Here is a 26,474-nt window from a genome sequence, read left to right as displayed (position 1 = left end):
CAACAATAGATGAGTAAAACATAGTATATGAGTAGGGTGACCAATTGTCTTGGTATGCCTGGGACTAGGGGGCGTTTCTCAGGATGTAGGACTTTTAACGCTAAAACTGGGACAGTCCCAAGCAAACCAAGATGGTTGCTCACACTATCATCAGGTAAATACATGCTATATAGGAAACTAAAGTAGGGAGAGCCAGTTGCAGGGATGGAAGTGCAATTATGGTCAAGAAAGGCCTCATTGAGAAGTTAGCATTTGGATAAAGACCTAATGGAAGTGAGGGAGTGAGTCATGCAGAGAAGCAGAGGAAAAGCATTCTGGACGGAAGGAAGAGCAAGTGCAAAGGCACTGAAGTGGAAGGCTGTCTGAAATGTTCAAGGAACACCAAGGATACCAGTGTGGCTAGGGAAAGAATTAGTGGAGATGACATTAGAAAGGTATTAGGCTACCCAGTCATGGTGGGCCTTGTTGGCCATTGTAACAACTCTGAATTATACCCTGCATGGGATGGGAAGCCTTTGAAGAGTTTGAGCAGAAGAGTGACATATCTGATTCATTCATGTTTCAGCACATTCCTGGCTTCTCTACCCACATTCTACCCACATTCTACCCACATTCTTTAAGAATAGGTGCTAAAGGGAACAAGGATGAATGCACAGAGAGCAGTTAGGCAGGAGATGATGGTGGCTGGTAGACGTGAGAGCAGTAGAGGTAATAAGAGCACTGGGTGTTATTCTGTATGTTGACAAATTGAACACCAATAAAAAATTATTAAAAAGTGAAATTCTAGACATATCTTGAATGCAAAGCCAATAAAGTGCTAAGAGACTGGATGTTGGGTGTAAGAATCAAGGCAATAGCATAGTTTTTCCCTTGAATACCTAGAAAAATGAGGGTATCATTACCTCAGATAGGCAGAGCAAATTTGGGATGGGAAGAAATAGGGATTCCATTTGGAATATTTTGACTTGACATGCCTAGTGGACAGCTGAGTGGAATGTTGTGAAAGAAGGTCTGAGTCTTTAGGCACCCTCCCCAGCCATAGTCAGAAACTAGAAAAGTAGGCTGAGAAGGATAACCATAGAAGGGAAAACCAGAAGTGTGGTAGTCTGAAAGTGAGGTGATGAGTGCATATCAAGAAGGAGGGAATTGCTAGATAGTGCCTGGTGAATGGAAAATTTGAGTGTTGCATTTAACAATAGGTCATGGGTGACCTTGAAAAGGATAGTTTCAATAGAGTGGTGAGGGCAAAAGTTTGACTATAGTATAGAATGAAAGGAAAGAATTAGAAGCAGCATGTGTAGACAACTGTTCCAAGGAGTTTGTCATAAGAAGTGGAACAAAGAAATAGAAAGGGATGTATGGTCCAATGACCTTTTGTTAAGATAGGAGAAATTACAACGTGTATTGCGATGGCAATGTTGGATTACAGAAAAACATTGCTGATGGAAGAGAAAGGAATGTGTTAGGTGAGATGTAAAAGGCATCCACGTCACAAGTGGAGTTGGTCTTCACTAGAGACATGGAAGTTTATCCACAGTAAGTTTGGAAGTTTGAATATATAAGCATGGATCCTAAAAGTTGGAGCTTGCAGAGTTTCTAGTTGTTTCTTTTTCCTCAGTAAAATAGGAAATAAAGTCTTCAACTAAGACTGAGGAAGTAAAATACTTGAGGATAGAGGAGGCAGAACAAAATAGTCATCTAGAACAGTGACTGTGAATGGACTTAGGGAAATGTAATAGATGTGCCAGCTGCACTAAGGGCTCACTTGAATTTAACTGGGACCTGTCCGTGTGTGTGCGCGCGCATGTACATGAACATGTGCATGTATGTTTTTTTACCCAGCCACATTCAGCTGCCAGGGGCAAGCACAGAGTCAGCTAAGAGTTGGATTTAGCCAGGGGTGAGCTTTTTGAGGCAACTATGACAAAGTAAGGAGAGGGTCAAGGGAGTTGAGAATGCATGGAAGAGAGTAATTTTAATGATGATAAAATGGGTATTTCCCGCCCCCCCCCCAACTTTCTATTAAGAAAATACTCAAATGAACAGGAAAACTGTGAGAGGAATCCTCCCTCCTCTGACACTGACCTTTTGAAGAGACTAGGTCAATTGTTTTATGTGATGTTCTACATTTCCAAATTTCATTATACTATGGTGTCACTTAACATAGTCCTTGATTCCCTGTATTTCATATAAACTGAATATTATGTCTTAAGGCTCAGTTGCATTCAGGTTAACACTTTTGTAATTGTAGTAGTAGGCACTTCATGTTGCATCACATCAGGAGACGAGGAATGGTTGTCCCACTATTAGGGATGTTAAATGTGATCATTGGGTAGGGTAGTTACAGCCAGATCTCTCTGTTATAAAGATTGTTTTTCTCTTACAGTGACTCCAGTATTTCAGCTGGGTAAGTGCAGATAGTAGAGGGGCAAAGGACAGGGGAAAGGCAATGGGATCGAAAGACTCAGGCACAAGACAGGTCTACACAGGCAAGTGCTTTTAAATGTTTACCACCAATTATTCCATTAATTTCTCCTCCATATTCCTAGTACTCATCATTCTTGAACTTGGCCACAGATATGAGTCCTTTTGATTTTGAAGATTTTATTTTTTTGAAGATTTTATTTTTTAGGAATCTCTATGCCCAACATGGGTTGAACTCACAACCCCGAGGTCAAGAGTCATAACAAGTTCTACCAACTGAGCCAGCCAGGTGCCCCTGTGTGAGTCCTTTAAATTCAGAACTGAAGGTGGCTTCCTTCTCACTACCCAAGAACTTACTCCGGCTACTTTTCATTTTGAATAGATAATAGGTTTGCCAACTTTGGCAATATCTTTTGACTTCAGTCATGTTTGAAGAAGAATAATGAAGGGGAATGGGGATACAGGCTTCCAGTATGGAATGAATAAGTCACAAGGATGAAAGGTACTGTATAGGGAATACAGTCAAAGGTATTGTAATAGCATTGCATGATGAGCAAGGCATAATGTATCAACTTGTTGAACGACCATGTTGTACACCTGAAACTAGTGTAACACTGTGTCAACTAAGGAAGGAAGGAAGGAAGGAAAGAAGGAAGGAAGGAAGGAAGGAAAGGGAAGGAGGGAGGAAGGAAAGAAGGCAGGCAGGCAGGCCCCAGTTACCATACAACTTACACTACCCACTATCCCTTTTGAGGTTGGGGACTCCCTTGGTCTCTCTTCCCAGTCAGTGTAACATCTCCCTTAACTGGAGTTATGGGGCAGGCCCACAAGGCTGGAGCAAGGTCTCTACTATTTTCCTGAGAGCTCTGGGCTGGAGTCCCTAGTTCTTTACCAATTTTCTTTTCTTCACTTTCTTGATGTACTCTGGCTAGACAGAGCCAGCCTATTTTGATAAAAGATTTTTTTGAAATTGCTCACCTGCAGCTGGTCAGTCTTCTCCTGCCAGGTGTATCACATCTGTCTTGTCAGCTTTGTCCCTTGCCAAGGCTGAGCCTCTGACTCCAAATCAATGAGATGTTGGCGCCCCCTAAAGAACACATTTACTAATACACATTTAGTCAGGTTTAGGGTTGGGGTCTCTTGTTCTCTTCTTAAAATTGATTAGTATTTTATCTTTGTGTATCGTGTAACCATTTGCTTCGACTTGGATAGAACTGGAGGGTATGATGCTGAGTGAAGTAAGTCAATCGGAGAAGGACAAACATTATATGGTCTCATTCATTTGGGGAATATAAAAAATAGTGAAAGGGAATAAAGGGGAAAGGAGAGAAAATGAGTGGGAAATATCAGAGAGGGAGACAGAACATGAGAGACTCTTAACTCTGGGAAATGAACAAGGGGTAGTGGAAAGGGAGGTGGGCGGGGGTTGGGGGTGAATGGGTGACGGGCACGGGGGGGGGGGGGGACTTGACGGGATGAGCACTGGGTGTTATGCTATATGTTGGCAAATCAAACTCCAATAAAAAAATACATTAGTAATTCTTCAAAGTAAATGGACGGTTGATGTGATTAATTTAATGCAGTATATAGAAGCTCCAGGTGTCAAAGCAGAAAAAATAGTGTACTGCTTTACCTCTGAGCACTTAAAATTTTTAGATATGAATTTGTGAATGAAGAATGTACAAATTACTTATTTTCTGCTGTAATTATAGAATAAGTTAGGGAAGGTAAGAGAAGGCTAAAGTTCTGAAATATATTAATAAGCTTTTAAGTCCTCTTATAGAACAATTTTTCTGTACAGGACAAAATTTGAGCTGTTTATCAGTCAAATTAATTCCTTGGAATACAAACAGAAGCATCTGGATTTTTGTTTTTATTTTTGTTGCTAGGAAGAGAAAAACTTGTCCGAAACTCAGGGATCATTTGATGAATGTTATCTGGAATCAAATCAAGAGAATATTTGACCTAACAGAGAGTATATTGATTTGAAAATAAGATTTTTTCCTGAAAGAAATTATCTAGTATACAATTTATTCATATAATAATTCTATTTTCATTTCTTGACATGGCTATTATTTCAGGGTCTTCCTCTTAAAATTTAAATAGAACTATGGAACCATCATAAATGTGAGGGTTTAGCTAATACTTAGCCTTTAGCCTAATCTACTCAGCCAGAGCACAGCTCCTTTGGCCCAATGTCTTCTTTAGGAATGTGTTTTCACAGGCATTAACTGAACAACCTCATTAAGGCAAAGTCATCCTTTTAGGAACCAAGTATCAACTTTAAGAGGGAAGAGCAAGTGGTAGGGTGGCCGCTCCAGCCCAGCGAAAGAACCAGGTGCCTATACTACAAAGGCTACTCCCCATCTCTGAGAGTTATGTGTACCAAAGCCCCATAGTAGGAGAATTTGCAGCTGAGAAACAAAATTTCAGTGGAGAAGTAGAGAGGAAGAACCAAAGTTGCAATGAACATGTAAAAACTTGTATAAATACTAAGTTCACCAAATAAAAAATAACAGCATCTAAAATATAACATTGATGATATTTTATGTATGTTGAATTTGCACATTTAAGGCACCATGTTGTTTGTTTCTCTCTCTCTTCTTCCCACACCAGAAAATACCCTCCTTTGCAGTATCAGAGAGAAGTTTATAAATATATTTTGCTTTCTTGCAATACTGTGCATATGTCCTTCCTCTTCCTCTGCTCAAATTTTAGTCCCTTTCTAACTTTATGATCTCTGCCTCTGAACTCCGCTCTGGTCTCAGAGACAGGGGGTAATTTGTAATCCTCAGGTGAAAAATGCTTTGGGGGATCTATTTTATCTAGCAGACCTGAGCAGCTTAGTTCTCAAGCCCCGAGATCAAAGGTTATGTTACTTGAGCTCTACCTACAATCCCCACCAGAGCATACACAGGTGGGCAACATTTATACATGGCCTGGCTCTAGCACTGTTAACATGGCCAAAAGTCAGACTCCTGACAGTCTACCCTGCCTCAGCTTTCCTCACGCCTCCCATGGTCACACTGCCAAAAAACCTCTACTCCTGTCTCTGCTAACCACTCTGCCCCTTGTTTTAATTCCCAAACTCTGCTCCCTTTTTCTCCCCATCTCCAAGAAAAATGGCAATCGATTTAAATATACTTGAGTGGAAATATTTTGAAGTTACTGAAAATATATATGGAGGAAAGTAAATCTGCTTACGCTTTACAGTTTACTAAGGGGAGTTAGCATTTGTCCATGTTGTCCACATACACATGTCACATACTGTGACATCACTCTTGTGATCTGAAGAGCCTGTCGTCGTGTGCCTCAGAGGAGTCTGGGTAATATACGTACTGGATAATATGTACATGCTCTGGTAGTACAGGGAGGCTGAAGATGATAAACAAGACTTTGTAAGTGGGCACAAACTCTGTGGTCCTCTGGGTATTCTGTGTTCCTAGCATCTACTCAGCAGGACAGGGATGTTTGAGGGCCCAGAGCCTCTGAGGCAGCATGCTCCAGCCTTCTGTATGGAAGGGCAGGGCCTTAGAAGGAAGTGGCTGACATGTGACCTTCCTTCCCTCACTCACTCAACCATGAGCATGCGCCCCTGTGGGTGAGGATGCACCCTCTTCTGCAGTGTTTTGTCTGCCTCTTATCCTCACTCTTCTGACTTTCTTCCATATCCTTTAGATAACCTTATTTGATTTTTCCAAGTGGTGTCTGTGTCTGGTCTACACCTACAATATGATATTGGCATTTATGGAGATAACAGACATAGAGGCACCATAGATCCTGTTTGTTATCTTCTCCATCCTCCAATAAACACTTGTCCTGTCTGTCTGCATGGAATGTCCATCTTGCTCAGCTTATGAAGGCTTAGCCACATAGTTTATTAGCCCATTCCATCTTGGAGTTCCGGTTTCCTGACCCACACCAACCACAGCCTCAGCCGTCACTCAGCCCATGTCCAGCTAGCCTGCTTCCCCATGAGCCCTGCATGAACCGATTTTCCAGTCAAAGTCCCATGCAGTCACCTACATCATTTCTTGACAGGTGGAAAAACCAATTTATTCCATAATTCTCAACTCCATAAATTCCTGGCAGACTTCCCTTCCTGAGCACTGAGCTAGGAGTCCGGTCTCTCCAAATCTTCACTCTACAGCATTCATCTCAGCTCTCTTCCCCCTCACTCCCCATGCTGCTTGCACCTGCCCTCCAATAAACCCACCTATCATTTATCCTGAAGAGAGTAATTTTTATTTTGTCCTTTATCCTTTTAATTAAATTATTCGAATTACCCATTTATCCTTCTAATGCCATAAGCTTACTTCCAAGAAGTCTTAACTAACATCTCAACGAAGTAAGTCAGTCTCTCTCTACAGAAGAAAATACTGGCCTCACATGTGCAGGCTCCTATGCCTTCTTCAGCTAGAATTTTATAACATTTCATAACTCTCAGTGCCTTATCATGCCTAAATTGCCCCCCCTCCTGGGATGTGGGGTGCAGGAAGCAGCTTTTAGAGGAGGAAATGGGTACAGAGGGGCGAGACAGAAGGAGCTACTTCTTCCTTCCTAGTTCCTCCATGGCCTTAAAAGCTGGGCATGGTGGGGGATGGAGGCAAAACAGTGAGGAGGAGCTGAGAAGGTCAAGGAAGCCTGTTGGCAAGGTCCCCATGTTGCTACCTCAAGTGCTATCTAATGGCTCACCATGTCCTATATCCTGAGAGAACTCTGTGACCCTGGAGACCTTGATGAGTCAGGATGGAATGCATAATCCCAAGATAACTGCTGTCACCAGCCCAGACAGCCTTCCAGGCTCAGCCCAGCCAGCTAAGCCCAGAATCAGGAGTGCCCAGAAGAAGTCCTTCATGCCCAGAATGATACCTACTGGAGGGGCCAGTCCTGATTAGAGATTCTGAGGATAGGTGGTTCAAGGCAGAACCACCAATTCCAAACTGAAGAAGACTTCAGCATTTCCAGGAACTCTAGATTCTGAGACTCACTCCTGCAGGGAGTGACAGTGTCTGGAGTGGGGCAGGAGGCTTTCTGGACTCTCCGGTGGTGTGGAGGTCTCAGTCTCTCAAGGCCTTGCAGCTCTGACCCCAGTAGTGGGTAGTATTTTGGTGAGCTGGAGTTTTGTTTTTTTTAAAAGGGGGAAATAAGGAATAGTGTGTGTGTGTGTTCTATCTTTGGTGATGCTTAAGCAGGCACTCAGTAGGTAGAAATATTTCAGCTGGAGAGGGATGTTCTTATGCTAACAAATGCTTATTCAATATGACTACTAGAATGCCTTGTATTTATATTTTTTAGATTATTAGAGAGAAGGTGCAAGTGGGGGAGGGGCAGAAGGAGAGGGAAAGAATCTCCAGCAGACTCCCCACAGAGCACAAAGCCGGAAGGACATGGAGCTCAATCTCAGGACCTCGATGTCATGACCTGAGCCAAAACCAAGAGATGGACGCTTAACCGACTGAGCCACTCAGACACCCCTAGAATGCCTTACATTCAGATCAACAGGCATTTGCTAAGAGAGCCACCTGGTATTCGAAATCATCACCATGAATTCTCCTAATCCTTAAAAATTAACACTAAGGCTTGCTGTCTCTGCAGGTCCTCAAGCATGTTCCACATAATGAAGCACAGTCACTACAGCTCCCGATTTGGCAGCAAACTTGGATTGCAGTGCATTGGCATGCATGAAAACGGCATCATATTTAACAACAATCCAACACTCTGGAAAGCTATTCGACCCTTCTTTACAAAAGGTAATCAGGTGCCAGTGACATTCTATTTTATCTATAAAAATGCCCCCTTTTCTGGAATTTAAGTTTTGCTGCTTCACTTATTTTGAAGTAATAAGATATGGTAGGCACTATTCTAAGTACTTGATATTTTAATCCCACAGCAACCCCATGTGGTAAATACTCTTGTCATCTACATTTTACACATAAGAAAACTGAAGCTTAAATAAATAGGCTAACTTACCCAACATCCCCAAATTAATAAATGGTGGCCCAGAAGACAATGTCAGTGCCTACATTTTTAACCACCACAAGCTCCATTCTTCCTATTGATGCACAAAGCAATTCCAAGGACATGAAGAAGAGATGGAGCTCTGTACTTAGGATCATTTCAATTAAGAATTTAATGTTGTCAGTCACATGTTTGATTTAAACATAGCCACACAATGTGTTTGCTGAATCACTGACTGACATCCCAGATGTTTTAACAGAAAGCTATTTATGAATAAAATTAGAGAATTTTAGAACTAGGAAGGAATGTATATGTCATCTCATCCAGTCTCTGAATTTCATAGTTGGGGAAATATAGTCCTAGAGAGGTTGTGATTTTTGCTCAGACAACATAGCAAGTAATAGATGAGCACAGACCTGATCCCAAACTCCTTGTCAGTGATTTCCCCCTTTACTGTATTTTGCTAGAAATGAAGCATTTGGGGAATATACATGTCCAGTCTTTGACATCAACATCAAGTAAGATAATCATGTCCTGGAAACACTGTCAGTGATAGAATCTGGGGATAGATGGATTTTAGGTCTGACCATTCACCATTAATATTTTTCCCTCTAGTCAGCCCTGTAGTGAATGAACTTGGATGCCTCCCAGGTGGCTACTGAGACAGGGAAAAACTATGCCTGTTCTGCTGAGCATTGATTACCTCTACAGAGTTGCCCATAACCAAGACTCAGTACAACTCTATTGTAGACTCCAATAGAGTCTTCTATTTGTCTTCTATTGCTGCTGTAACAAATTGCCACAAACTTAGTGACTTAAAACAATATATCTATTAATTTATAGTTCTATAGGTCAAAAGTTTGGCATGGGTCTCAACAGGCTAACATCAAGGTATTGGCTGAGCTGTATTGCTTTCTGGAGGCTCCAGAGGAGAATCTGTTTCTTTGAATTTTCCAGCTTCAGAAGCCACCTGCATCCCATGGCCTATGGCCCCTACCTGTCTTCAAAGCTAGCAACAGTGGGTTGGGTCCTTTTTTTTTTTTTTTTTTTTTAAATCTTTTTTTTTTAATTTTTTTTTTTTATTTATTTATGATAGTCACAGAGAGAGAGAGAGGCAGAGACACAGGCAGAGGGAGAAGCAGGCTCCATGCACCGGGAGCTGATGTGGGATTCGATCCCGGGTCTCCAGGATCGCGCCCTGGGCCAAAGGCAGGCGCCAAACCGCTGCGCCACCCAGGGATCCCTGGGTCCTTTCTATATCATATATCTCAAGACCATCCATCTACCATCACATCACTTTTTGACTCTGATGACAGCTGGAAAAGGTTATTTGTTTTTGAGGACTCATGTAATTAGGTTGGGCCTACTCAGATAATTCATAATACTCTCCCCATCTCAAGCTCCTTAACTTGAATCATATGTGCCAAGTCCTTTTTTTTTTTTTTCCATGTAAAGTAACATATTAAGAGTTTCCAGAGACTAGGACCTAGACAGCTTTAGGGGGCTATTATTCTGTCTACCACTCCTGTTGGGGCAGATCTATCCTCTCATACCTTAGAAAACTGCAGACTGAGATAATGGAAAGACTATAGGACTCAGGATTATAGGTTGTGGGTTCAAGTCCTAGTTCTGCCACTTTACTAGCTATATGACCTTGGACAAGTCACTCAACCTCTCTGAGCTTCAGTTTCCTTCTCCACAAAAGGTGATAAATACAACAGAACATTAATTCTAGGGCTATCATGAAGAACAAATGAAATAACGCTGTAAGATCCTATAGAAATATGTTTTTTGTTTTTGTTGAAGTATAATTGACATACAGTATTATATTAGTTTTAGGTGTACAAGTTAGTGATTCAACAATTATACATGTTATGAAATGCTCTCCACGATAAGTGTAGTCACCATCTGTCAGAATACAAAGACTTGACAATATTACTGTCTATATTTCCTATGCTGTGCATTATAGCTCCATGATTTATTTTATAACTGAATGTTTGTACCTCTTAATCTCCTTTACCTATTTCACCCATCCCCCACCATCTCCCTTCTAGCAACCACCAGTTTGTTCTTTGTATTTGAGTCTATTTCTTTCCATTTGTTTGTTCATTTGTTTTGTTCTTTGGATTCTATATATAAGTGAAGTCATGTGGTATTTGTCTTTTTCTGTCTGACTTACTTCACTTAACACAATACCCTCTAGGCTGATCCATGTCATTCCAAATGACAAGATTTGTAAGTTTTATTTTACTTTGCTGTTTGGCCCAGGCACATTAGGAACATGTGAACTAGTATTTAGGAGCAATTAATTCTCACATACCAACATCCTCCACCTTGCCATGCAAAAATTAATAGAATTTAAAAATATTTTAGATTAATAGAATTTTCTAAACTCATCTGGTACAAGGGCTTACTTACAGTGCCCTGGGCATACAGTGCTGATCTACCCTTCTCTGTCTTGGAGTATCCTGTTCTTTCCTTCTGTGGAATGCATCCTTGTCAAATTTTCTTAATGTAGGTAGTTTCTACCTTCTTTCAAAACTTATCATAAGCATCCACTTCTCAAAAAGCCTCCTAGACCCTTCAGGATCCTTTAGCAGGCCCATTTTTCTGTACCTTGTAGCACTCTGCACACACCTCTAGCAAAACACATCACCTAGGATGATATTTGGTGAGGTACTGATCTGCCACTTTGCCCCTCACCCCATTATAAATTCCTTGAGGGGGGCAGCCCTGGTGGCCCAGCGGTTTAGCGCTGCCTTCAGCCTGGGGTGTGATCCTGGAGACCCAGGATCAAGTCCCACGTCAGGCTCCCTGCCCGGAGCCTGCTTCTCTCTCTGCCTCTCTCTTTCTCTCTCTCTCTCTGTCTGTCATGAATGAACAAATAAATAAATCTTAAAAAAAAAAATTCCTTGAGGGTAGGAACTATGTCTTGACTATCATTGTAGTTTGGGTACCCAGTTCAGTGATGAGAACCAAGGGGTAACTAGGAAGCTCAGTCAGTTAAGCGTCTGCCTTTAGGTCAGATCATGATCTCAGGGTCCTGGGATCAAGCTCTTTACTGGGTTCCCTGCTCAGCAGGGAGCCTGCTTTTCCCTCTCCCTCTGCTCCTCCCCGTCATGTTCTCTTCTCTCTCTCTCTCTCTCTCTTTTCCTCCCTCCCTCTCTCAAATAAATAAAAAAAAAAATTGCTTAGCTATCATGACCTTGGTTGAGTAAAACAAATCTAGAAGTAGTTCAAAGGGAAACTAAAATTAAGAGAAGAACACTTATGGTAATTTTAAGACTAGCATTTTGAACCTCATAAACCACAAGTAAACAGGAAGCACTTTAGATCAAATAGCTAAAGTCCAATTTGAGTAGTTCTATAGCAATACCCTGCCACCTGCTGAAGCATGAAATAAATATCACCCTTGCCAAATCCAAACCTTTAGAGAAATATATATACAACAAATATGGAAAACCACTGATTTGTGATTTATGACCACAAGTACTAAACATTTCACTTGCAGTCTCACAAATGATTTGCCATAATATGAAAAGTTTAATTTTGAATATTTTGTTTAAAATATTTATTTATTTATTCATTCACTCATACACTTTCACCCATAAAGGTAATGTATATTTGTAGAAAATTAGGAGAATGCAGAAAGGTATAAAAAAGAACACGAACATTTCTGCCAAATTACTGAATAAAAAATCATGTAAACTCCAAACATAAAAGGCCAAAATAACCTGATTGTGTGTGCCCCTGAGTTCATAGTGACTCATTCTCTGATGTGTTCCCCTCAGCTTTGTCTGGCCCCGGCCTCGTGCGCATGGTAACAGTTTGTGTTGGATCCATCATAACGCATCTGGACAGGTTGGAGGAAGTCAGCAACGAACTGGGTTATGTCGACGTGTTGACTCTCATGCGGCGCATCATGCTGGACACCTCTAACATTCTCTTCCTGGGGATCCCCTTGGACGGTACTTGAGAATTAACATTCTGCCCTTTATTGAACAAGGGGATGAAAGGGTAACAGACCCAAGGAAAGATATACTGTTTTGTACAGCACTCTTGTTAGAACATCTCTAAGTATCCTTATGGGGTTTTTTTTCCCCTAGTGTGTCTGCCTTGTTCATTTATAAGATATAAGTTTCTCTAAATAGGGTCCATCTCCTCTTTTGTATATCTCCTCATTGCTCTGGGAAATACGATTCTACCCACAGTCAAAACTTAACAAATGTAATCAGTTCATTTGGCCATTAACATAATCTACCACCAATCAAAATGATATATTTAACCAATTCCAACCATTCTTTTGGATGCACACACACACAGATATACAAACACACATATATACATAAATATACATACACACACCTCCCTCAAAGCTACTAAGCATGAAAACTGTCTATACAATGATAATGGTGCTGGTGCTGCTGCTGAAAATAATGAAAATAGCTACCATTCATTTAGTATCTACTATAAAAAAAGTTGCTTTACATACAGTTTGTCATTTAGCATTATAACAATTCTGGCAAGAATGTCTCACTCAAAAAGCCACTCCCTTCACTATTACAGAAACTAATATTAAAACACGTACATGCAACTCTATCATCATCAAAAAAGAAAAACCATTAATCAGTTATGTTAATTCCATTCTGCTGTTGTCCAGCTTAATGTCCAGCTTAATGTAATTTTCCCTGAATTCTAGCATGTTCACTGACTCATTCGTTCATTCAAAAAATATTTGCTAATTGCCTATTTTCTGCTAGGCATCGTTCTGGGTTCTAGGGATAGAACAGTGAACAAGACAGATCAAGTCCTTGCCTTCAGGGAGGTTGCATCCCAGTGGCAATATACACAGCAAACAAGTAAATATCTAATAATACATTAAGCAATACTAACTGCCCTGAAGAACAAATGAAGCAGGGCAAGGGGATAGAAAGTGAAGGAGAAGTGCCACAGGGAGGGTGGGTAAGGCTATCACAGAGAGGGTTGTCAGGAAAGGCCTGCGCAGGGAGGACACCTGGACATAAGCTTAAATGCAGTAAGAGTATGAGCCACATCCAGGTCTGAGGGAGGAACATTTCAGGCATGAGAACAGGGTCTTGTTTTAACACTGGCCCAAAGCAGCTGAGCTGACACACTTGCTGCCTAATTGGCCACTTTTGGATGAACAGACAAGCTATAAGCACTTCTTTTCTCTTCTCTAGCTCTGCTTTCTTCCTCTCCCCTACTCTTTACTTACTCCCTACAAGAGTCATAGAAACCTCATCTGACTGTCATTTGGATGGGAGCCTCATTCACTCTTGAGTATTTTTAGTCACACTCCTTGTCTGATCCTTTTCAGACAGGAACTCTAATCCCAGCTGGCCTGTCCTACATGCAGCTCTCCTAAGGTTAGGCAAATCCATTATTTTATAAGTCCCTGTGTCATGGTTCCCTGTTAACCTCAGTTCTTAGGAAAGATGAAGTAAAGGGAATTGTAAATCTTTGTTAATTTAGGGATCAGGCTATGAGGCTAAGAACCTACATAACCCATGCAGAGTTATGTTTCTTCCCCTTCTCCATATCCCATCCTTGTTAATTTTTTATTTTTATTTTTTTATTTTATAATAGTCACAGAGAGAGAGGGGGGGGGGCAGAGACATAGGCAGAGAGAGAAGCAGGCTCCATGCACCGGGAGCCCGATGTGGGATTCAATCCCGGGTCTCCAGGATCGCACCCTGGGCCAAAGGCAGGCGCCAAACGCTGCACCACCCAGGGATCCCCTACAGTCCATCCTTGTTAAACTCTCAATTTACCTGAGGGACCCAGTGCAACAAAGAGTTAAGAACATTGCTCTAGGTCAGGTAAGGCTGGGGTCCAGCCTAAGGGCCTGCCTGCCACACTGGCTGTATGGTGTAAGGCAAGCTTCCCAGTTTCTATGAACTGCAGTTTCTTCATCTGAAAAAGTGATGACACTACCACTCCCCTAGCAAGATTATAAGGATTAAATGAGGTCTCTTTTGTAAAGCACTTTACATGGTGACTGGTATTTGGCAGTTGAAAATAAATGTCTATTTCCTTCCTTTTTGTACAATTTGAAAAAAAGAAGGGGTTTTCTTTCCCCAAACATGCAATTTAATTAAAGGACATCCATTAATAGCTGACTATGCATGAGCCTTGGGACAAGATATTAGAGATACTCAGACGAATTCTATAGTCTGGACCAAAATGTAAACAGGAAAGTGGCGTGGCTTTTTTCCCTCCAAGGTGCCAGAATTGAGGAGAATAACAGCCATGATTACTGGTGTCCCTCTTATTTCCCATCATCCAAAAAAACAGGGAGGAGTTGGACACTCAGTCAAGGAGGGGCATTTGAGATTCTAGGCTGTGTCTCTAACACAAACTTGAAAAGTGGCAAATCTCTGGTTAACTTGGTTGATTTAGATGCCAAGAAGAATCAATCAATGTTGATTTGTCTAGTGGCATTCATATGGCTCAAACACCCACTGAAAGTGGGACCTTGCCTAGCTTAGAAGCCCAGGCTGTAAGAAACTCTACACAGGGGATCTTCTCTTCTCAGAGTACCCTTCTTGGGCTCACATTTTTGCTCAACTACTCTGCTCTTTTGTTTGTTTTGTTTTTCCAGAAAGTGCCATTGTGGTTAAAATCCAGGGTTATTTTGATGCGTGGCAAGCTCTCCTTCTCAAACCAGACATCTTCTTTAAGATTTCTTGGCTATACAAAAAGTATGAAAAGTCTGTGTAAGTAACACAAGTTTGGAAAACTTATCAGTGAGATTGGATTGACTTTGGGTTGTGTCTTTGCTATTGTTGGCCTCTTCAGCTAGCTTTCTACTCTTCAGAGCCCACAGGGAAGCTGTGAAACACTTTATAGCAATTTGGCTGCATGTGGCCAGACCGAAGAGTAAGGGAGGCCTTGGGCCCAGGCAGCTTTTCAACAATGGGGCCAAGTGGGTGGCCTGCGAGCCCCATGTCTGGAATTAGAACACTGCAGGGTAGTTTGAGTTGAAGAGAAGGGTTGGCTGAAGCCTATCATTATTATCTGTCAAAACTTTCTTTTCGTATCTGGAAATTGGACACACAAAATCATTTTATAGTTATGTTGCTTCTGAGTGAATTTAACATAATTCAACTTGTAGGAATTGACAGTAGTCTCAAAAGAATTTTTGAATATAATGGACTTCAATAAAATGTGGGATTTCCTTTTCTTAGTCATGTATATTATGTCTTCGGGGGATCCTGAAGCTGTTGTTAAATGGCTTTGCTTTGGTTATAGACGATTCTGACAAAAACTGGAAAAATGCCCAATAGCCCATAGTCTAAAAAAAAAAAAAAAAAAGGTTTTCAGAGTGTAAGTAGCCAGCCACTGAACACTGAACACTAAGCCCATGGGGTTTAGAGGCAGACAGACCTGGTTTATATCCTGTCTCTACCACTTAGTAACTAAATGGCCTTGGGCAGTTATTCAAAGTAAAATGTAACCTACCATTTAAGAGAGATACAGGTTAATGAAATCCTTTGTGTAGGGCAACTAACACAGAGGATGGCACATAGAAGGCACTAAATATGTTAGTTTTCTTCTTCCTTCTGTTCATATCTTCCCCCAGATGTCCCTGATGATCTTAAATCCTCCATCTCAAAAAGTTCCCCAACTTGTTTGAAGACCCAACTTTTTTTGTACTTTGTTTGCATATTTTGAAATTTAACAGTGTTAGCTTCCAGGAAGGAAGACAACTTGTTGCTTTATATATTCTCATGTGGTTGGTGAGTATTAGGTGGGTGATTTGGGCACTTGGGTCTTTACATATTTCATTTAGTTTCCACCAAAGTTTATAGTGACTTGAATCAATGAGATAAAGGATCCATCTTCACTATGTTCAAATTTGGCAGGGGTCTAAAGAGTCTCATTTTATAGTTCCTAGTCATCAGTTTAGCTTTGGTTTTGGCCAGCAAGCCCATAAAAACTTACTGCATGAAACTGTATAATGGTTTCTCTTAGGTTTCTATAGAAATTAGCTCAGCAACATTCCTTCTACATAGAATATTTGCCACTGGTTAGTACATGAATCTATATCGCCTATGTCCTAGAGCAGTAAAGACCTAGAGAAATCTTTAAATCTCCTTTCCCAACCATGTCCATTGCAATAATGCCAATATTTTTTTTTAAATTTGAGGTATAATTGACATATAACATTATATTACTTTCAGGTGTACAAGCAACATCATGACTCAGTATTTGTATATATTGTGAAATGATCACCATTATATCTAGTTACAAAATTTTTTCTTATGATGAAAACTTTTAAGATCTATTCTCTTGGTAACTTTCAAATCTGTAATACAGTATTGTTAACTATAGTCACCATATTGTATATCATGTCTTCATAACTTATTTTATAACTACAAGTTTGTACCTTTTCATTCCCTTCAGCCATTTTGCCCATCCTTACCCCCCACCTCTGGCAGCCACCAATCTCTTCGCCGTATCTATGAGCTGGGGTTTTTTTGTTTTGCTTTAATACTCCACATGTAAATGAGATCATGTAATAGTTGTCTTTCTCTATCATATCAATACTTTTTAGAAATACACTGATGGAAAGGATTCTGGGACATCTACTCCCATCCCTAATTATTCAATTTTATATTTCTGCCTGTCTTAATTCCCAATATTACAGCAGTACATTTTCAACTTCTTATTCTGGCAAGTTTAAGGCTTTTAACCACAGAACACCTTAAATAGGTGTTTGTAGCCTGGACTGATAACCTAGCCACCCTTGTTTTAGTATAAAATATGCTTAGAGTTCCAAACCACAGACTCACAGATATATTCTTGTATTACATGTTTGTAAGTCAGAAATTTCCTATTCCCTGAAAACTGTCACTGAACTCAATTCTCCCAGTTTTTACAGGCATATAAATTCAGCTGCACAAATTTACATAGGGCCAGCTTCTAATCCAAATAAGAAGGATCCCAATTAGCATTCACGGGCCCCCTGATTCTGGCCCAGATGTTCAGAAGTGACTGCAGTTCCACCAAGGAATTCTCCATGAATTCATAGTCTAAGGGCATTTCAACAACTCCCAGACCATTCAGTGGCCACTGCTCAGGTAGGAAGGCTATGAGCATTCACAGCTCACCAACTGAGTGAGTTATCTGTTCCTTGTAAGAGCATCAACAAATATTTGCTGAATAAATGGACTGATAGATGAATGAATGAATGAATGAATGAATGAACGTGACTATAACCTTGGTGTATATCTGGAGGTAGGTGTATTTCGGCAGGCACGCTTACAGAGATACACAAAGGATGGCATCCTTATTTAGAATAACACAATCACTATACTAGCCTGAAGAATAGGTCTTCAAATGTTGAAACACATTCCTTCCTTGAGATGCCCAAAAGAAACTTTAAAAAGTGGGTAGAATCTTCCCTTACTTTTCCTGCTAAGCTGGAGTAAACATAGAGGCTATCTGTGTCAACGTCATCAACATGGTTGTACAAGTGACCATGTCAACAAAAATTTGAAAGAAAGATTTATTGTACATTTACTATAATGCAGAATGCCATCCTCCCCTGAGACTGGGCAACAATATACTTACATATGGATGTATACACTTCAAGACAAATGAGAGAATAGCAGGGTTTAGATCTTACAGTAGACTTACTGTTCATTGAGTCTGAGACCTTCACTTTAAAAGAGATGTAAGAGACTTAAAGTAGGTTACATAGAAAGAAAACAATCCAGACTAGAAACTGACTCTCTCTTCCCAATGTGCTCTTCCCTCTACCACCCTGTCAAAATGCATATACTCTACATACTCGTGTGGCTAGTCAGTCAGTCAATAAATATTTACTTCATGTTTACTATGTGGCAGAAACTTCAAGGTAAAAGACTATCAAGAATAATGCTCAATCCTTTGTGTTTACTTTCTAGAATAGAAAATCTCAAACTCAATTGTTTCCAGAGCTGGGCCAATAGAAGTAAGCTGTGTGGATACGAAGTAGTGAAAGGGACCATAAGGAAAGGAGGGGAAATTGAATGGGGAAAAATTAGAAGGGAAGACAAACCAGGAGAGACTCGACTCTAGAAAACAAACAGGGTTACTGATGGGGAAGCTGGTGGGGGGATAGGGGAACTGTTTACTGGCATTAAAGAGGGCATGTGGTGGGATGAGCACTGGGTGTTATACTATATGTTGGCAAATTAAATTTAAAAAAAAAAAAACAGGAAGTAAAGGTGCCTGGGGCAAACTGTGGAGAGTATGGTTTGCCTTTGCTGGTTTTTGGTTTTGTTTTTCGATTTAGACACTGTACTAGCCACATCAAAAGTCAGAAAACATGATTGGATTTACCATTTTGGTACCAGCTTTTAACCTTTCACTAGAGGTTATGGCCTTCGTTTTGCTATCAATACCTAGAAATCCTAGCTAAATTTGGTTCCTTAACATGAAGTATAATGAATACGTAATTTCAGGATATTTGTGAAGAATTAAGTTTAAATTCAGTTATTCATGAGCACTAATAGCTTCAATTAAAGCAGATAATTTTATTAAACAAACAATGAATGAATATACTTTCTACATGTCTTAACTAACTAAAGATAGATTATATCCCCCCCCCTTTTTTTAGCAAGGATTTAAAAGATGCCATGGAAATTCTGATAGAAGAAAAAAGACACAGAATTTCCACAGCAGAGAAACTGGAAGACCATATGGATTTTGCCACTGAGTTGATTTTTGCTGAGGTACTGACCTAGTTTAATCATAATTTCCACACGACATATGTATTTGACTGTTTGTGTGTAGGTTGTATAAAGATCCCCTCTTGTAATTGTTGTATACTTCTGCATATAAGTATTTATTTGCTCTTGTACTTCTATAATGACAACCCCAAGAGCCCACTCATTAGACATTCTGGTAAGACTGACCTTTAAGATCGAAACTTCTGTATCTGCACAATACAAAATATGAAAATGGAGGAGCCTAAAGACACTAAATACATAGACAATTGGTTAAATTTGTCCTCTTTCAGCTGAAGACTATTACAAAAAAATGTCAATTACAGAGGTGTAATATTTATGACTCCATTTTGTTGATACTTTTGATCATGACTGTCCCTTCCCCCTCCTTTTTGGAAGCATAAATTTACTTTTCCAATTTTTCTTCCCTCTTTTGTTCAGAAACGTGGTGACTTAACAAGAGAGAATGTGAACCAGTGCATACTGGAAATGCTGATCGCAGCACCAGACACCATGTCTGTCTCTGTGTTCTTTATGCTATTTCTCATTGCAAAGCACCCTAAGGTTGAAGAATCAATAATGAAGGAGATCCAGGCTGTTGTTGGTAAGAACTGATCAACTAGTAATAGAGCTTAGTAACCGTCTTCTAAGGTCAGCTTCTTATGTCCTAAGAATATGATTTCAAACAAAATCTTTATTAAATCCACCCACAGAACAATAATGGTAGTCATTTTGCCCCACCTGGTTATGCCACATGGATTGAAAAGTTAGTTCCATTCTGTGTTTTTGTTTTCATTATAAAAACTGCATGCTCGTTGAAAAAATTTTAAATAGAGATACATATAAAGCAAAAGGTGACACTCCCTGACCCCTTCCACTCTCCTCACCAGCCTCATTTGCATTCCCCAGGGGGAACCACTATTCATTCTTTGCTGTGTATTCGTCAATGTTTTTCTTAACGTGCACATAAATGCTCTGCCTACCTTACGCAGGCCAAATGCTTCTGTGGGTCTATCCAGGGAACTGGCTACAGTAATTACTTACTATGGAATGCCTTTGGTTACCTTCTCTGTCATCTTCCCTTCTACCTCCCCATCCCAAATAAATGTACCCCATTACACCCTAAAGTATACAAAGAGCAGCATACAAGGGGCAGGGCTGTCAGAGTTCTCTGACCAAATGAGACCCTTTCTGAATGATACGGCTGTACAGGAGACAGAGCTGCCTTGGGACTCTAGGCTTCTAGGCTGATTTTGATTCTGCAAATGTGGTAACTCATTTGACGATGCTCTGAAGCTTTGCCAATTCTGGGAATAATCCAAGCCTCTCTGACCAGTGTCAGACCAATCTGAAACAGTGCAAGTATCTGTCAATCCCCAGCACACTGAGAGTTTAGCTGAAGCACCTATTTTGCTGTGGCAGGGAGAGGAGGTTCTTGCCTCTCTAGTACAATAGGTTGGTTGTTCTTGATGAGATGGAGGGAGGGACTATCAGTGATGCATTCTGGGCAGATGACTGCACAGGTAACCAGAGGAGAAAATTTCATTGAAAGGGATTCAATTCACCATCTCACTTTGACTAGAGAAGGAGTAAATTTCCCCTAGAATTTACAGTAGGAGACAAAATTCGAAGACCTCAGAGACCAGGAAAATACATGTTTGAAGCAGATTGTGTAGGTCTACATAAAACTGCAGGTGGATGCCCCTTCTAAAGGGCTCATTGGCCTTCAAGTTCAGCCCATCATTGCCATGTAGTGTTGTGGGCCCAGTATTATCAGGTTTTCTTATTTTTCCAGAAATCCAGACTTTTCTATGAAATCTCCTAGGTTTTATAGTAATTGGCTTCAAATCTGAATTTTTACAAAGCACTCTTTGAACCAAATGACATATTTGGCCCAGATTGCTGGTTTGCATTAAAACTATAGGAAAAAAACAAACAAACAAACAAACAAAAAAAACATTCAGCCAGGAGCAGACTCTTCTGTGGAAACTATGGGAGTTTTATTGCCCATCACATATTGAAACTATCATTATCTCCTTGTCCTATTTATCTGCTCCCACAGGTGAAAGAGATATAAGGATTGATGATATGCAAAAATTAAAAGTGGTGGAAAACTTTATCTACGAGAGCATGCGGTACCAGCCTGTTGTGAACTTGGTCATGCGCAAAGCCTTACAGGATGATATCATTGATGGCTACCTAGTGAAAAAGGGGACTAACATTATCCTGAATATTGGAAGAATGCATAGACTGGAGTTTTTCCCCAAGCCCAATGAATTTACTCTTGAAAACTTTGCAAAGAATGTAAGAGCCCTTCCTTAAAACCAAGTGTGCCACTCTCAAAAATGTCAACTGTTAAATCCTCTCTTGTTCTGTGTTTGCACCATGTACATTTCATTCTATTTACTTATTCCCCTCTATTGCCTCACCAGAAGCACATGCTTCCTCTAGCTTAGAACATGACTACCATATTCATCCTCAAGCCAAGGATGCTAGGTCTCCAGCTCTGAGAAGTATCCCACATGGTGGCCACACAATGGGTCAAAATGTGAAAAATCCAGGCCCTTAATTTGGCTACAATGAGGCAAATGTTATTTAACCCAACCAACCTACTGTTCCATTTCAACTTGTCACTTTGTAATCATGTAGATTCAACTTTAGCACCACCTAAGCAAAGTCCAGTTGTGTTTCAGATGGATATCAAATGAGACCAAAAGATTTAGTTTTTGCAGTCTGCCTTTGGTTCACCAAATGGCCCCATAAACACTAGTTCCCATTCTAAATAGAACTCAGTAACCAGAAGAGCTTCAGCTTTTTCCATCCTTGAAATATACTGCAGATGCAGCTTCTATTATGTCAAATTTTAGGCACTGATGTTTATTAATCAAAATTTTCCAGATATTTCCCTCACTGTTCTCTCTTGCATTTGCATATGATATAGAAACATGATCTTAATTACTCCAGTTCTCTAATTCATTCTGCTCCTACGTGAGCAACCCATGCTATCTATGTTGACAACTGGTCAACAAAAACTTCCTGAGCCTCTACTTTGAGCCAGGTACTATGTAAGCACAGATGGTAACAAGAAGACAGATGTGGTCCCCATTAATTTTTCACATAACTAAAAATATTTGGATGCTTGGCACTAAGAGGCCAGGAGTCAACATATTTGCACAAAAACAATCTTTGCCTCAGTGACACGCAGAAGAGTAGTAGAGCTGTGGTCATCCCATAGACCTAGTTGAGTATGCTAACACTGGCTGTAATATGATGATGTGTATTGCTTTATCTCAGCAAATTTGTGTGAAAGGTAAAGGTAGGGACTGTCCAAGGTTGGGCATATATCAGAGGGGGTGAATCATATTGGATGGATAAAAGAACTTATTTGAGTTACAGTCATTTAATTGAGGGAAGAGCATGGTTTAAGCCCTGTGACAGCGTTCTGATCGATCAGTGTTTTCAGAGTGAATCAAACAGAGATTGCATGACTGGCTAACTGTCTGATTATTTTCATAGGTTCCTTACAGGTATTTTCAGCCATTTGGCTTTGGACCTCGTAGCTGTGCAGGAAAGTACATTGCCATGGTGATGATGAAAGTTGTCCTGGTTACACTTCTGAGACGTTTCCACGTGCAGACATTGCAAGGAGAGTGTATTGAAAATATGCAGAAAAAATATGGCTTGTCCTTACACCCAGATGAGACTAACAACTTGCTGGAAATGGTTTTTGTCCCAAGAAATTCAGAAAAGTGCCTCAAACACTAAAGAAGGTTGATCAGTATCTACTCTGAGCATTTCACCAGTAGTTCACATGGAAACTGCCTGTCTTTACCAAGTAGTGTCATCCTCACAGTGAACATTTGGTGGCCAATGCCATTTTATAGCCATACCTCATATGGACTGTCAGCAAGTCAGGAGACATTGGTCATCTGTTTTTGTCCAAACCAGAGAACTAGTCTTTCAGAGAAAATAGAGGCCAAGAGATTGCAGGGAAAATGCTCAATTCCACAAAACATGCTTTGGAAAAGTTAGGCCATCAGCAAACTTTCTGTCCTCCTTCCCACAAAATTTCCACTGCCCTGCCCCAAGAGCATTTTGATGTCTCGGGCAGAAGCACTCAAGTCCATTAGAAAAGCAGGCTGATGTCTGGGTACTTAGGGCCAAACATACCTGCTAATGTGAATAAAAGTATTTTGATTTAGTTTTCAGTGGTAGGCTCTACAACATTCATATTCTTTGGAGAAGTGCTTATAAATTCAGCATTTGACTTTTCCTACAAGTTATTCAACTAATTCTTGATTGATTATTCATGGTGACTTAACTGTGGCAAAAATTGAACAGGAGGACTATCTTTTCCCAGTCTCTCAATTGATGCCTCAGCCACTCACCTCTGCTACAATAGATATAGATTCAGGTAATATAAAGTAATTTAGTAATAGCCTGAGTAAAATACAATCAGGACCACACATCTGCTGTAGGGGGAAAAAATCACACAATGCATTTCAAATTCACATAAAATTTTCTTCATGTTTGCATCATTGCTTAGCTCCACTAGTGCTAACCAAGAGCAACTTTAAATAATGACATCTATTAACTCTTAAAATGGCCCCAATGATTTGAGGAAGGAGAACTCTACATCTATATATAATTCCACAAACCAGTGGATTCAAACCCATTCCATCCTCTTTCTCCCTCAACAGTTCCCCCCCCCCCTTTCTTTCCATAACCTTGAAGTCAATAGCAACAGATCAGTGGAGAACATGGTCAGGGTGGAAGCCCTGCAATCATCCTTTATCCTACCTCGGATTTAATAGTTATCTTAGACATTTAACAACTATGGAGTTCATTGAATCACTATACATAGCCATGAATAAAATACACACCTTGTAAATTAGTTCTTTAAAGAGAATCAAGTATGGGGCGCCTGGGTGGCTCAGTCGGTTAGGCATCTGACTCCCAGTTTCAGCTCAGGTCATGATCTCAGGGTCATGAGATGGAGCCCTGTGTCAGGCTCCATGCTGGATGTGGAGCCTGCTTAAGATTCTCTCCCTGCAACCCCCACCCCATAACTCACTCACACTCTTTCTCTCTAATAAAAAAATTTTAAAAATACTCTTATTTTTAAGAGTACTTTACTTATCAAGTAGGAGTTAATTTTCCACGTGCCACTACTTGTGTTAGATAGCCAATATGACTGTATCTACGGAATGCCATTTAAAAATTGAAAAATTACAAGTAAGTAAATGTTTGCCATTGAATCAACTGCCATCAAAACATTTGAATACTCTTTTCACCCTACCTTTTGGTAATAGAGCAGCAGCTGAGTATTAAATTGTAAGCACTATGAGAGCATGAGCTCTTTATTTGGCATCCTCCCAATCCCCCATTCTGACTCCCTATATTTACTGTGGAGGAAGGATAGCACTGAACAGAGACACTCTTGCTCATAGATAATCTAACTGACCCCAGAATCCAAGTAAAGGGGAATCAGGTATTCTAAGACCTCAAGGATAGCTATTAGTAAAGAAATAAATATTTAAACTTTGGATAATGTATATGGCCTAAACATATACAGAAATATGCCTGTGTACCTGGATATATTCATAGTAAGGTCGGGACAATCATCCAAATAATTCAGACCCCTGAAAGAAAGGCCAGGATTTTAGATTTAATACATCCAAATCAATTCACTTGATGACTATTAACACACACTTTGCTTTGCCTCTGGCAAGAGATAGCAGAGGAAAAAAGACTTCAGATCAGTGTACACTTCACCCATCCAGTTCCCTTGGAATATCTACTGTATTTTGTATGTATATACGTAGCCGAGGTCTATGTCTACACAGTCAAAGTCAAATGGAAGGTTTATATAGTTATATATAGAGACATTGTAGATATAAAAATATGCTGGGGAAAATTTTTGAAAAAATTAAAATATGCTGGGAAAAGCTAGGGATGGGGGTGGGGGGGCAGGGGAAGGACAAGAAGAGGGAAATGCTGGTTTGATCCCAGCAAATTCTCAGAATCAAATTATCTGGGTAATCAACTTTTTACTCTGCTTGGTCTATACTGACAAACCCCATATGTCTGTACAGGCTTTGCCTAGGGAATTTGGAATACCATCAACTTTTCACTAAGCTGATCAACATATACTTGAAAATCTTGTTTTCTCTTCAGAATTTTGCCTCATTGTTATGTACTTATCACTCTTGAACATGCTGTGGATTCTGTTTTCACCAGTTTTCAAAGAAATTGTCAGTGAAATGCATGCATTATAAGGGCTCTATTACTGTGAAATTATGAAGATAATTGTGCCCTCCTATCCTCAGGTGTACTAGACACCCCCATATGCCTTCATTAACATCACACTTTTTCCTCTTCCAAGTAGAAAATAATCCCATACAGAAAGCCCCCACATACTGAGAAATGTGAGTTAGAAGTTGTCACTTTTATTTATAAACAGCACCTTTGGAAACTCATGGTGCTAATATTCCCCTAAGTGTGTGGCATTGGCCCATTAGAAAGAATGCTAGCTGGATCCTCCTTAATCTCATATATTAGCTGGGCTCTGTGATTGAATCTTTCACCCATACTTGCAGAACTATTTGCTAAATTAAATTCTGTCAAAGTAATGAGTGGAATGGAATTTGTGATACTTTCAGTTGGACTTAGCTCAGAAAAATCAAAATCTCCAAGGCTAAATGGACAGGGCTTACCTAAATGAACTTTTCTTACTACCATTACAGTTGTTCTATTTTATTACTAGCTATTGTTGTTAATTTCTTACTGTGCTTAATTTATAAATTAAACTTTACTATAGGGATTCTGTACAGGAAGAAAACTATGTACAGGGTTTGTTACTTATCTGTGGTTTCAGGCATCCCTGTTGGGTTTTGGAATGTATTCCCCATGAATGAGGTGGACTACTGCATTAGTAAAATATTTCTTGCGATGAAGATCTTAAATTACAAGACCTGGAGGTTGAGCCTGTGGTCCAGGTGGATTTTTTTTTAAGTTCCTGTCAGTTCCATGACTCCATAAATAAGGAGACAGTGAAGACTTGAATCCGGATTCAGCTTTTTCTTAAATAAATAGTTGGGCAAGCTGTTCAATCTCTCCATACCTCAGTTTTCTCATCAATCCAAATGGGATAATAATTACTTGAGAAGGTTGCTGTGAGGATTACAAGGGATGATTCATGTGACGCTCTTAGGACACTGTCTGGTACAGGGAAACCTCTCAATAAGCAAAGGCATAAAAATGATGATGCTCAGTAGTTAGGTTGACTCATGACACCCTCATACCTTTTCGCATGCAGTGGAGAGAGCAAGAGGTGTGCCAGATGCTTCTACA

General features: G+C 40.1%; 1 protein-coding gene across 4 annotated transcripts in view; it reads left to right on the top strand.

Annotated features, from left to right (window-relative positions):
- Positions 1-26,241, top strand: part of CYP19A1 (cytochrome P450 family 19 subfamily A member 1) — a 130,382-nt gene extending 104,141 nt beyond the window's left edge. For all 4 annotated transcript variants that reach the window (XM_072738522.1, XM_072738524.1, XM_072738523.1 and 1 more), the window contains exons 4-10: positions 8,023-8,177; positions 12,177-12,353; positions 15,008-15,122; positions 19,013-19,127; positions 19,563-19,725; positions 21,184-21,425; positions 22,638-26,241. In XM_072738522.1, coding sequence (XP_072594623.1) covers positions 8,023-8,177; positions 12,177-12,353; positions 15,008-15,122; positions 19,013-19,127; positions 19,563-19,725; positions 21,184-21,425; positions 22,638-22,886 — 1,216 coding nt within the window. In that variant the 3' untranslated portion in view covers positions 22,887-26,241. The remainder of the gene's footprint in view (positions 1-8,022; positions 8,178-12,176; positions 12,354-15,007; positions 15,123-19,012; positions 19,128-19,562; positions 19,726-21,183; positions 21,426-22,637) is intronic.
- Positions 26,242-26,474: the final 233 nt, after the last annotated feature.

The sequence above is a fragment of the Vulpes vulpes genome, chromosome 15, assembly GCF_048418805.1.
Source record: "Vulpes vulpes isolate BD-2025 chromosome 15, VulVul3, whole genome shotgun sequence".
In the NCBI taxonomy this organism is placed as follows: domain Eukaryota; kingdom Metazoa; phylum Chordata; class Mammalia; order Carnivora; family Canidae; genus Vulpes; species Vulpes vulpes.
The sequence above is the reverse complement of the archived record's forward strand: the minus strand, read 5'-3'. Positions and strand labels throughout refer to the sequence as shown.